At 29.8% G+C, this 14,406-nt stretch overlaps 1 protein-coding gene across 3 annotated transcripts in view; it reads left to right on the forward strand.

Annotated features, from left to right (window-relative positions):
• The window catches only part of LOC111626668 (importin subunit alpha-6-like), a 117,250-nt gene that overhangs the window by 32,936 nt on the left and 69,908 nt on the right, over positions 1-14,406 (forward strand). For 2 of the 3 annotated variants that reach the window (XM_023370132.1, XM_023370130.1), the window contains exons 7-11: positions 9,117-9,205; positions 9,328-9,427; positions 13,056-13,219; positions 13,298-13,502; positions 13,607-13,734. In XM_023370132.1, the coding sequence (XP_023225900.1) occupies positions 9,117-9,205; positions 9,328-9,427; positions 13,056-13,219; positions 13,298-13,502; positions 13,607-13,734 (686 nt within the window). Of the gene's footprint in view, positions 1-2,422; positions 2,515-5,237; positions 5,370-9,116; positions 9,206-9,327; positions 9,428-13,055; positions 13,220-13,297; positions 13,503-13,606; positions 13,735-14,406 lie in introns of all 3 variants that reach the window. The other variant, XM_023370133.1, reaches the window with a different exon arrangement.

A 14,406-nucleotide genomic window follows, 5' to 3' on the forward strand; every position in this document is an offset into this window, starting at 1 on the left:
TCTGCGAAAACTTCGTTGACCTTTGGAGACATCATTAATATAAATAATTTTTATGGCCGTTAAATAAGAAATGTTTCTTTCACAAGAAATGTATAAAATTACAGTACTAAACAGACGATAGGTCGCCTAACTCGCCGTAGCGTGACGCTAGACGGCGAAAAATATATATTTAATTATAATAAAGTTACAATAAATTAAGTTAATATATAATTATATATACAGTACCTAATTTATATATAATTAATATATAATTATATGTACAGTACCTAATTTATATATAATTTATATAATACTGTCCAGACGATAGAAATCTCTCCGTAGCGTGGCGCTACGGACGGCGGGAAAGTAGTTCGGCTGCCCGATGACGTTTTACGTATTATAGGAGTTATTTTTACCGTTGTTTACGGATACTGCCACAATTTTTATAGGAATCATAACTATAGGAAACGGTTTTATAGGGGGATCTACTGTACTGCCACAATTTTTATAGGAATCATAACTATAGGAAACGGTTTTATAGGGGGATCTACTGTAGTATATTAATGTTAGAAGGAGATGTAAAGTTGAATTATCTTTTCAACATTCAGAATGATTTTATCTCATAATTTTAATAGTTGATTATTACATGATAAATTTAATTCTTTCTATTATCCAATGAATTAATCTATTTATTAGTGTATGACTAAATACTTTCCTGAAATTAGTTAAGAGCTAGTGGTCATAGCAGTTAAGGAAAATACATAAATTAACATTATTTACTCTCATTTATTATTATATGATTAACCCTCTTTTATTGAAGTTAGAAATTTTTGCTGTTTTGTTCATAATTATTTTGAATTTTAAAAGTTAATTTCATGTAATTACACATTAAAAATAAAGCTATTAATGTATAAAATAATGTTACATATTAAATAATGTATAAAATCAAGGGAAAAAGTTTCATTAAGATTAAAGATCTTGAGATAGAATGTTTTATATACATGTCTAGTTTGTATACTTTTACAAACTCTTAATTTATTTAAAATATATAAACCATATTAAAAACTAATTTTGCATTTAATTCTGATATAATATAAGCTGGAAAATAAAATGGAACTTTTATTTTGAATATTTCCATTGCTTTATTTTATCATTTTATAAAGGACTCTAAAAATGAATTTAAATAGCATGTAATTAATTTAAAAGTTTCTAATTTGATAGGAATATAATATAAATATGTTGGCAGTTTAACTTCTGTTCAGAATTTCAATAACAGCAATGGAACTGCATATGTTACATATTCTAAATATTTGTTTCTTTCTTTAGGCATTTCCTCTCCACATTCTTCTGACATTTCTGTATTGTTTTGGCAATGATGTTATATCTGAAGAAGTATTTCGGCTGATGTTGGAGTTACTACAACACAAACACTCTGACTTTAGTGTTCTGGTGAATCTCCTGTTTCCCAAGGCTTCTTTTTAACACGTTAACCGCCATACAACATGCTGGTGGTCGTACTAATTACAGCTGTACAGAGTCATAAATTCGCCAGCGGTCGTAGTAATTAGGGCCGTTCAGAGCCATAAGATGCACTGGCGGTCAGAGCCAACTTTATAGATGTGCGCGAGAGGCCATCACTAGGATGTAAAACAATGTCTTACGAAGCCAGGATAATTTAACCTTGAGTGAAACTACATTGGTTATTGTAACATTGGGCGGTCGGATGGCTTTGTACAGCCCTAATTAGTACGACTGCTGGTACATTGGATGGCTGTTAACGTGTTAAAGGGCCAAACAGGCGATAATTGCATTTTGACAGATATGGTTGTTTGGTTGGTGCCATACTTTGACACCAACCAAAAGACAATACATTGCATAAGCCTTGTTGCCAAAATAATTCAGAAGTGTCAGTATTGAGAGGGAATATCTAGAGAAAGAAACAAATTATGACTATGTAACACAGTTTCATTGCAAGTACTGAAATTCTGAACGGAAGTTGAACTGCCCTTGTACAATCAAATATAAAATTTATAGATGATGAATTGAAAAAAATTATATAAGTAATGATGATGATAATTCTACTTTTAATAAATTATAATTTATTTATAGAATATTATTAATGAAAAGTTAAATATATAGTAGATTAAAAGTAAGCAAATGTATGTGATAAAATTTTTAATTTAATTTAATAAATATGATTACCATAATAATAGCAAAATAATGAAATACATTGTTTAAACACACTAACTTTAAGAACATTAACAATAATTAACATTAATCTTGGTGGTGGTAAATATATAATTGATAATTAATACATTTTAATAAATTTGTAATTTAAAAAAATTATTTTTACTTATAAATATTATTTGTATATTTTAAGATTGTGGATGCAGAAATATTTTTGATTATTACTGTTGAAATGCTGTATCTTTGACTTTTTCAGAACCGAATCCTCCGATTGACGAAGTTATACAGACGGGAATCATTCCGAAATTTGTTGAATTTTTACAAAAAAACGACAATTGTACATTACAGGTAAGATAAAATATATTTTTAATTCTAGAACATGGGCTGACCACAAAATTTTTTTTATCTGATGGTCCAGAATCTACAAGACCCATCAGTGGCCTAGTGAAATAAACCATTGAAAACTGGTAGTTGATAATGGGTTTGTGCTTCACCAACAGGCTGTCCACATGGGAGTTTTTGAAGTTTACTTCATGTGTTTAACACTAAATAGGAGTCAGTTTCCTATCAAAAGTTTCAGAAGTCATCCACCTTGGCAGATCGCTTGTGTGTTTGCATTTCTCTTTCATCAAACCAACCAAATAAATCAACTTTAAAAACATGTAAATTATCAAAGATTTATGATATAAATTTGAAAAGTAAAATGAAACTTTGTTTCGAGTATTTCCAATGCTTTCATTATTATTATACTAGTCCACTGGATGGCCAAAGATGAGTGTGTGTTCACTTAGATTGTCTACGACAATAAGATTCTTTTATTGTTGTCAACAACTCAACAACAACTGTTGATGGTTCTTCTATTTTATTCAACTTTTACCTCAGTTTATTTTAATATTAGTTAGGATTAAATGTAAAAAAAGATGCAAATGTCACTTAGTGTAAACATCTCGTATTTAATATATGTTTAATTCAAGTTTCTGGCAGTTCATAATGTTTTAGAAATATAAAAGATATATAATTAGTGTTATACTGACTATACTGACATTCAGAGTATACTGTTAATTTATTATGTGACTTTGGCTGGGCCAGAAAAACTATTAATTAAGCAAAACTATGAAACCAGGTGTGCTCAAAGCTTTATACAAGGTTTTGCTGTATATTAATTCAATGTTAATGTTATATATATATATTATACAATTAATAATTTTATATTATTTGCAAAAGAAATTCTTTTGAGATACAGTTATATTTTGTTTATTTAATCAAATAAAAATTCAGTTCTCTATGTTTTTTTTCTTTTAATAACTTTTGAATTATTTGTTTTTGGAAAATCTGCTTTGTTTCTTACCATTGATTTTAAATATTATTAAATTTGAATTGCGTAACAGAAAGGTATAGATTTTTAAAAATTTAATATGAGGTCTCAAAATTTTTTATTTAACTAGTTTATATGGAATTAAAATCTGGAAGAATTTAAAGTATTTTGAAGTTGAAAAATTGCTTTAAAAAATATTTTCTAACTTCAAATTATTTGATCTTGGACCAGCTAAATTATTTGGTGAAACTTAAATCCTTGAGGTCAGTTTACAGTCCAGTAGCAGTTTGGTACTACGACAGTGGAGTTTGAAGGGATATGAAGAAACTGTATATGCTCATGTCTGATCTAGTGACACAACTTCAAAGTTGAATGATGTTCAACTTTAATGTTTGAGACCAACTGTGTCAAGTTAGCCACTATCCACAGTTTGATGATAAATCAGATGATCTTTCCAACTCCAGCTGCAGTTAGCAACCTCAAAATTCCATGCTGACATTGGATTATAAAGCAATCTTTATAGTAGCATTTTGTAATTTGAAATACCTATTTTGAGATTTAAATCTTCATATTCTAAGTTAATCTTAAAAGACAATATTCTGATTTACTATCTGATAGGAGAAATACTTTTACATATAATTATAAATATAGCAGACTGCCTTCATGATCTGATTTGGTTTCTGAAAGCCATCATAGAGCAACCTGTCATATGTTTTATATAAGGTCAGTGTCATATATTGAAGTTATCTTGCTGAAAATACCATATTTTTATTTTTAATTATCACAGAAAATTTATAGTAGCCATAAGGTGAAGCATAACACAGACACAACAATAATAATAAAAAAAAGTAATTTAAAAGAATTGTCAATTTAAATAGTAGTAATTATAAAGAATATTCATATGTACAGGTGTACTGCAGGTTACACCTGTAGGTACACCTGTACATACAAACACAATAAACAAACCACAGATACAATCATTGTATATTTCTACTCCTACTACAATTTGATTTCGCTATTCTCATCAATACGATCCATTCTTTGTCCATTCCTGGTATTGCTATCTGTTTTTGTGTTGTGTGTCTGGGTATCCAGGTGGTGAAAACCAAAAATGTGTGCGAGTTTTAAGAAAAGTTGACAAATCATCAATAATTAGTTATTTTTTAATGATATAGCTAATTATATAACCGATGAACAGTTTGATAATTTAATTAGTAAGTCATTTATAATAACATTCCAGAGTAGAAGTCCAGATACTGGGCCTTAAAATCCTCTTTTATTTAGGGAACAGGTTTTTTTTTCTTAAAAAAAATCCAATTTTGATCTTATCTGTTTTGTCTTTTAAGAAATCCTTGAGCAAGTAGAAAATATTTTGTGGTACTTTGGTATCTCTGGTAAGTTTTAAAATTGAGGGCCACCAGACATTGTCAAATATGCCTTTGATATCAAGAGAGATATCAATCTCTTCTTTCCTTGCTGTAGAGTATCATACAATATAACAAGGGCATCCACTGCAGAACACTGGGGCATGAAACAATATTGGTCATTGCTCAAAAACTTTCCATGAGGTGAAACGTTTCTTTAAATAAAAAAAATGCATGGGAAATGGTAATTCATGATACAACCATTCACAATACATCTACTACTTAATGGAACATGTTATGTATGTACACCTGTAGTTACTTTCACAAATTAATTTTTTCACAACTTTATAGCAATTTTCATTGTTAAATTGTTTTTTTTTTTTTCTTTTCAGTTTGAAGCGGCTTGGGCTCTTACTAATATTGCTTCTGGTACGTCGCTTCAGACAAGAATTGTTATCGAAGCAGGAGCTGTACCCATATTTATCCGTCTACTTGATTCCGAATATGAAGATGTACAAGAACAGGTACATTTGTTAATAAATATTAGATATTAATCTTTCTAAAATTATATACAATCACTTCAAACTATTCATTTCAAGCTCTTTAAGAAAATTAGAAAACTTAGAAGCATAAACTACTAGTGGAAACTGAAAGATTTCATATGCTTTGCATTTAGAATTTTCTTTTATCTGTCTATCAAATCTATTATATTAGAATTAAGCAAATTCTATTTGGATGCTTTTAATATAGAATTAACATCAATCTTTGTTGAAGAAAAGCATTTTTTTGTAAATACTTTCCTTCTTGAAATCATATCATAACTTAACCCATTGTTCCAATATAATATTGTTATTTCTAGTGATTCATAATGTCTTGATCAAAAGAATAAATTCTTATATTTTTAAAGAAACATTTTATAGCTTTAATTCTTCTGAAAATTATTGTAGCTAAAAGTCTTTCCTAAGGAAGAAAGATGTTTAATTAATGAATTGGCAGATTTTGTATATTTTATTATCTTTTCATCTAACAGTAACTATCAAAATGTAACTAAGGTGGCACATCTTACCTTCTATTGCTTCTATGAAAAATATATATAAATATGACAGAATCCCAATTATTTGAGGTTCTGTGTTATCTGAGAAAAACGTATTATAAGTGAATACAACACTCTATGTATAACTGTACAGTGGAACCTCGCTTAACAAGCACCTCTCACAATGAGTAATTTGCGTAACAAGCAAAACAAATTTAGAAAAAAATGAATTGCTTAACGAATGACGCTTTGCATAGCGAGTGACAGGGAGAGGGAAAGTCCTGGATTGTGTGCATGCTACAACAGTCTGTTCTTAACACTCGTTTTGCTAGCATCTTAGTGTCGCTTGTGATCACAATTTTTTCAAACTTGTGTTCAGACATATTACATATAAACATCAATAACCATAGCCCGTTATATAATAAACACACCAAACGATATATCAAATTTTTGGGTTACGTAAAGGCTATAATTAAATATTAAAAATTAATTTTTTTCAAACTTGTGTTCAGACATATTACATATAAACATCAACAACCCTAGCCCGTTATATAATAAACACACCAAACAATATATCAAATTTTTGGGTTACGTAAAGGCTATAATTAAATATTAAAAATTAATTAATTTGACTAGAGGTTGGCAGTTANTCAAGCTCTTTAAGAAAATTAGAAAACTTAGAAGCATAAACTACTAGTGGAAACTGAAAGATTTCATATGCTTTGCATTTAGAATTTTCTTTTATGTACAGTGGAACCTCGCTTAACAAGCACCTCTCACAATGAGTAATTTGCATAACAAGCAAAACAAATTGTAAAAAAAAATGACTTGCTTAACAAACGACACTTTGCATAACGAGTGACAGGGAGAGGGGAAAGTCCTGGATTGTATGTATGATACAACAGTCTGTGTTTAATATTCATTTTGCTAGCATCTTAGTGTCGCTTGTGATCACACATTTTTTTCAAACTTGTGTTCAGACATATTACATATAAACATCAACAACCCTAGCCCGTTATATAATAAACACACCAAACAATATATCAAATTTTTGGGTTACGTAAAGGCTATAATTAAATATTAAAAATTAATTAATTTGACTAGAGGTAGGCAGTTATGCTGCCATCTCGTATTAAATTTAATGACCAATTCCAAATTAAATTCCAGAAATCTCTAAATAGTTTTATTTGAATAAATGTTACACATAAGATATTTGAGTGTTTTTTGGGGGGCATGGAATACATTATCATATTTCACATTAATTTATGTGGGAAAAATTGTTTTGCTTAACAAATTTTTCGCATTACGAGTAAGATTCTAGAATGAATTCTGCTCGTTAAGCAAGGTTCAACTGTAATTCATAAAAGGGAGTTTGATATCTTTAAAGCAATAGTGTCAGAACAGTATGGCTGTTATTACAACGCATGCTGGGAATTTAGTTTAGGCGATATGAGTGATTTGTGACTCATTTTGCATCTCTGATTCTTCTTGCACTGCAGGCATGGCAAATGGGGATGAGAAGTATTCTGTGAGTCAATAGGTGGAACTCACTGCTATATTCTGCCAGAATCTGCCAGTGCAGTCCAAGCCACTGGTGATTTGTATAGCCTCTGCAGGGATGCAGATACAAATATGCATTTATGTGAAAATTGAAAAATTACATGTGAAAATTTTTCTTTTGTAATGAGAGAAATCATTATTTTACCAGATAAAAGTTAAGATCACTGTTTGTTGATGTTAATAAACTTTAATAATTAAAACACAAAAACCACACAAGTACTTCTGACATTTACAGAATGCCATCTTCAGGCAAATAGAAATGTGAGAATACGAGCAAGGGTTAGCCCTCTAATTGTTGAGCCATGAGACCCGCTCATTTTGTCAGTGGATGGCAAAATTTATAAATTGCCGTTGGGTTCGTAAGATCTTTCCAACATCAGGACCCAACGCCAGCTAGGATAAGAATTCACATCTTAACTCGCGATATTCAGATCTATATTTAAAAGGAGGACTGTATAATTATTGAGTGGGGAAGTCCAGGTAAGCTCCAATCGTAGGCAGTTTGTATATTCATATTCGACCAAGTGAACAGACAGGTTAACAAATAACTAACAAAAGTTTAATGAATAAAATAAAGAAATACATAAAAGAATAATCTATTGTTATATCGATGCCTAACTATGTACACCTCTAAATACGGAGAGCGAGTTTACAAAAGGTTCTAATTATAATTCCTCTGGGCTAGTTGATTCGTTTTAGTTGATGTAATCCAAATGATATGTGGAGATGTTTTTTTGATATTGAGTCGGAGGAGGGCTTGAGAGTAGAGAGATGGACTTCAGCTATGCAGGAATTTTCTTATGGCTGTCGTCTTCTATGTCTCCTCTTCCTCGGGTCGTCTCCCTTGATGGTCATCCTGGTTATTGTCGTTGGCTCCCGACCATTATGGCAGTTTTTAATTATTGTGGACTGCCCTGAGAATATGATTTCTCTCCTTTTATTCTAAATTTCTCTCCAATTGGGTTTCGGTATTTGTAACATCTGACAGGATACATTTCTGACACAGAGGGACAGTTGTTCATCGGAGATGTGTGATAACATCTCTCCCAAAGGAAGTTTTATTTCCTTTTCCCATGAAAAGTGACAAAATGTATCATTTTTTATGTTAAAATGTTGCTTTAAATTGTTGATGAATTGAAAAATTTTTTAACTGATTATATAAAACTATTTTCTACTCTCAAATTCTCACAGAAACAAATTTTAGAACATTTATAAAATTTTAAATTTAATGTTAACATGTTTTAATTGGAACATGTGTTAAAATTGAATAGTATATTATTAATTATACATCAAATTCAAGGTCGAAACTGAAACATAATTATTCATGGTCAGGAGTTAATTTTTTTAAAACATTGAATAGCAGAACCCACATTCTTGGGAGCTCTAGAGTTGGCTTATTACAAGGCTCCAATTTCTCAATAAATAACGCCTCCCAAATAAATAAATAAATAAAAATAAATGATTGCAACATACTCTATTGATTGGTGTGCTTGCATACTTATCAGATAATAATTAACATAATTACAGTAATTTATTTTGGAAAACCCTGCATGTATATACTGTTTATGAAATCTGAACTGAACCTAGACACTAATTTCAATTTAATAATTTTTGTATTAATTCATATGTTGATTTAAATAATTCAATGATTTTTATATTATATTTCTTAATGTTACAGGCTGTGTGGGCTTTAGGAAATATTGCAGGTGATAGTCCAGAATGCAGAGATTATGTTTTATCTCAAGGAATTTTGATGCCTCTGTTACAGTAAGTTATTTATGGAATGTCTTTTTTAAAAGAAAATATTAAAATTCTATATTAAAGCTTAATGTGAGATGTTATAATGCTATTATTAAGATTAATTTATTTTTTAAAATGTTTTAAAATAGATTATTAAGTAAATCGTCAAGAATATCTATGACAAGAAATGCAGTATGGGCTCTTTCTAATTTATGTAGAGGAAAAAATCCTTCTCCAAAATTCGAAGAGGTGAGTATTGTTACACAAAACATTGACTTTGCAAACTGTTTATTTGATCAGTAATCAATTATTGAGTGTAAAATAAATTGTCAAAAGAGAGACTTTATTGAAATGCTTGCGATTAATTATCACACCATCATCAGGCGAATGGAATGATTCTGTTCACCTGATGATGGTGTGTTAATTATCAAAAGTACTGCGATTAAAGTGTGTCAATTGTAATTTTTGTTCCTGGAGACTTAATGAGTAGATCTTGGTGTGGCTTAACATTAACTCCAGTAATCAATTTTTTTAGTTTATTATGGCATTATAGCAGAATATTATTTCAAATTAAGTGCTTGAAAAATTAGTACTGTATTGAAACAAAATAAATGTGTTTTTTAATTAATTAAAATTATATGTAGTTAGTTTGGGTTTATTTAGATATTTTTTCTTATCAACAATAAAACATTTTCTTTTTAAATGGCTGACAAATTTACTTTAATAAAATATGTAGAAAGACTAAAATGTCTACACTTTTGCCGTGTTTAATCACCAGGAACAACAGTCGTTCATTGTAGAGATGACCTTTTATTAGAGATCACGCCTGTGCGAAAGCATGCAAAATAGTCTAAAAATTCCCTAGTGACAAGCCAAACAATTAAAAAATACAATATTTCTTTTAAAAATGGCTGATGAGTTTACATTAATAAAACATTTTGTCAACATTATCAGATCTGCTTTTAATTAAAAAGGTAGAGGTAGATGAAGGAATAATATCTTCAGAGATTCTTGTTACTTTTGATTACATAGGAGAACATATGATCTGATATAATTTCATGTCTTCAATAGATGTTTCTACTGTAAAAATTTGCATATATAAATTTCATTAGTGCCCTGTACTAATGAAAGTTATATATACAGTAGACCCCCTATAACACAGGTTCATATAATATGGATTCGTATAACATGGCAGAAAAATTGCAATCATGTTTGTATAAACACGCTAAAAGAGACCCGTATAATACTGTTGAACGTCATTGCCAACTTGTGTCGCGACAGGATTGGTCGAATCTAGACCAATAGTGGATATTGCACAAACCATTGATTTTAAACGAGCAGCAGACCTACTAAAAACCATTTATTATTTAACGGCCATAAAAATTATATTTATATTAATGATGTCTCCAAAGTTTGGCGAATTTTTCGCAGAAAAATAACTTATCAGGAAACATGCGCCCGCCGTTCAATGCACCGCTCTGCATCAAAAACAAGCTTAAGCAATGGCGTCGTCGAATGGTGCGTGGTGCACACTCGGTAAGTAATCCTACAATTTTTGTGGCTGGTGGGTTATTTTTTCTTATTTTACTATCATCAAACTATCATCGCTAATATCCATTCTTGAAGTGATTTTTTTCACTATTGGTCCTTGATTCAATAGTGCCACAATAGTTTGCTGTTGTCATAAACTCTGTGAACTCATTATGATTCCTAAGAAGCTAAACAGTGTTAGTTACCAGAAAACAGATGATAATTCTATTATGTAATACTTATCAGTCGCAGGTTCCAAAATCCTCTACAAAGTGATGACAAAATGATTTTCCAGATTAGTGATAGTGTAAATGCAAAGAACAGCATGTTTGAGTGTTATAGTGTATTAGGGAAGAGTGTTGAAACTCCTCCTTTTTACACTATATTAGCCTACTGATTTGCATGGTACTTCATCATTAGTTCATTTTGTATGCAAATATTTGTGGATCGTTTCATCATGCAAACATTTTTTCAGTCAATGTACTTAAGATTTTTAGCAGTTACTTGATGCTCTTCATATTGACCAAATCCCTTTTCATATGAACTGTAAATTATGTATACTTTATATCAGATTCTAAAAGGTATTATGGGTAGGATCTTTATGAAATTATATGCTTTTACCATATTATATCGTATGCAATATCCATATTTCAGTTCTAGCATACTGATAGTTACTGTATATTTGAGGATAAATTTTGAGCCTGGCTTACACAAACCTTGTTACAATATGAGCCATAAACCATGTACCAATGTATCAAAATACATGAGAGTCTCATCCTGTATGGGAACAGTCTTATATTTAGTCTATATTTATATAAGTTATATATAAAATAGCATAAAAGTTGGACTTTGACCTTTAAGTGATAAGAGATATGGGTTTGATATACGGGAGCCACAATAACTGTCTAGAAGAGTCGTAGTTTGGCCACCATGGACTTACATGCTGGCATGACATGCAAAAATTAGTCAGAAATGACATCCGATAGAAAAATAATTTCAAAATTTTTTAAGTATTATTTTTGACATTGTATGTATGTCTCTTTTATCATCGTTGGTAAAGAAAACAAGGCAGATATTTCCGAATAAGTAAATTTTATTTTGTTTTTCCAATATACATTTAAACATTAAACTTTTATTAAGAAATTTTTGTTGTGAGGTTTAAAAACCTTTTATGTAAAATAACAATATAAGATCTGTGTAATAATCTTAGTCAGCAATTTTTTAAAATTTACATAGATTCCTTAAAAATGAATAATCAAAAATGACGTTGAACCAGCAACTACAGTTAATTTAATGAAGTAAGCAGTTTACTTTTGCCAGTGGATAATGTTGTAGAAATGATAACATTTTCAACCTTGTTAATGGGCCATCTTTAGATATTATCAAATATAGAAGAAGAAAACTTTTTCTGTCAGTTCAACCTAAAAATGGCCTGCTAATCATGTGAAAAAAATTAGTGTTTCTACAGCAATATTCACTGGTAAACGTGTGTTCCTTGCTTATAGCAAAAATATCTTTTTGCAGCTAAAAAAAAATTACAATGATATAACAAAAGGTATTCAGTAAAGTTAAAATATTAGAAATACATGAACATCAAATGTCACTATTATATATATATATAAACGTATGTATGTATGTATGTATAAATACATTTATTATTATTATTATTTTTTAGAATGAAATATGGTTCAGGCTACATTCAATTACACGTGATTATTTTTGCAGGGAGGTAATGAGTATTTTGCATTTTTGTTTACTGTATCCCTATTAAAAGACAGTTATAATAGGATATCAAGTGTACCAATAAACAGTCAATTGATAGAGAAATGGTTAATGCTAATACACATAAACTTGAAAATTATCTGTAGATGATAATTTTCACTGGACTTATCAGATTTCTGTGTTGCTGCTAAGTCTTTATGTTAGACTGATAGAACTTGTATTATTTTCTGCATTTCTTTTCTCAATTATTACATTAAAATAATATGCTTTTTAAACAGTATAACTTCTTACATTCTGAAGTTTTTGTTCTATCTTTTCATCTGAAGCAATCTTTTCACATACAGCAATTTGAATTGGAGATATACTGGCTGGAATAAATGTTCTATTCCTGTTTCAGATTGGTTTTACTCATAATTAATAATAATTTTATTTATTTAGGGAAGAGAGATTTCATTTTTATACAACAATATAGATAAATAACAAACTATTAAAGATGTGGATTATATGTTTTGACTTTTTCATATAGACATTTGGGTTTTGTGTTGGAGTTTATACTTTGAATATTTCTTGTTTGTTAAATAATTTTACTCCTTCAACTAATATCTATTTTTTTTTATTCATTTAGGTTTCTCCATGCTTACCAGTTTTAGCCAGATTACTTTTTCAAAACGATCCCGACGTATTAGCCGATGGCTGTTGGGCTTTATCTTATCTATCAGACGGTCCAAATGAGAAAATACAAGCTGTTATCGATGCCGGCGTTTGTAGACGATTAGTAGAATTATTAATGTACGTACATTTTATTTAACATATCAAAGTATAAGCATTTCAAATAGGAGACGGTTGTATAAGAGTACTGTGTTACAGGCATTCGAATCATAATGTAGTATCTGCGGCATTACGAGCTGTAGGTAATATAGTGACGGGAGACGATATCCAAACTCAAGTAATATTAAATTGTAATGCCTTGCCTTGCCTTTTGCATTTATTGTCTTCTCCAAAAGAATCCATCCGCAAAGAAGCATGTTGGACAATTTCAAATATAACTGCTGGAAACAGGCAACAAATTCAGGTAAAAAAATCAAATGTATATTTAATAAAAAAAAATGTAACTCGCATTAATATCGATAAGAATTTTAATAGTATTTTATTTTGAAATTTCAAACGAAATTTTAGGCTGTGATTGATGCCAATATTTTTCCCGTCCTCATTGAAATTTTGGGTAAAGCCGAATTTAAAACAAAAAAAGAAGCTACTTGGGCTATTACAAATACTACATCTGGTGGATCGCCCGAACAAGTTAGGTAGGTTCCTACACTTTTGGTTTAATTAAAATTTAAGAAATATTGGAATTAGTATAAGAATAATTTGTGAATTCCAGTAGATCGTTAACATGAAGCTTAACTTATTTTACAATTTCTATGTTACATTATTTTGTTTCAATATTCAGACATTATGGATTTCTTTCCAAAATTAATACAGTTAACCGTCATTTGACATTACAGATTTTATTTTATAATTGAAATTGCTTCATTCAGAAAACACAGAAAAACTTAAAAAATTGATAGTAATGTTATAGTTATATATTTTTGTAAACTAGATAACTTATTCGCATGCTAACAGGATTAATTTTAACAAAAAATCAAAATAATACTATAAACAGAAACTGGGTATTTTTGATTGTGTGGCAAAATTTCTATTCTTGGAGTAAGATGTTACATAAACAATACATGCTGCATGAATATCTTTGTTATAGTTCAGATAACCTAAATTGACAATGATTGAAAACAATTCATACTGATTTGCTTATTAGCTTTTATAACTGTGGACTATTCATTAAAATGACCAGATAGTTGAGTGCTTAAGGTGGCATTCCACATGTTTGGAGCCCTGGATAGGTCGAAAAACCCTAGAAATTTTTTAGGGATGGTCCGTCCGGATGTGTCCCATTCCTTGCCATCCAGTTGCTTCATTGT

Source organism: Centruroides sculpturatus, unplaced genomic scaffold (genome assembly GCF_000671375.1).
Source record: "Centruroides sculpturatus isolate CEXI.00-Female unplaced genomic scaffold, Cexi_2.0 scaffold490, whole genome shotgun sequence".
Taxonomy (NCBI): Eukaryota; Metazoa; Arthropoda; class Arachnida; order Scorpiones; family Buthidae; genus Centruroides; species Centruroides sculpturatus.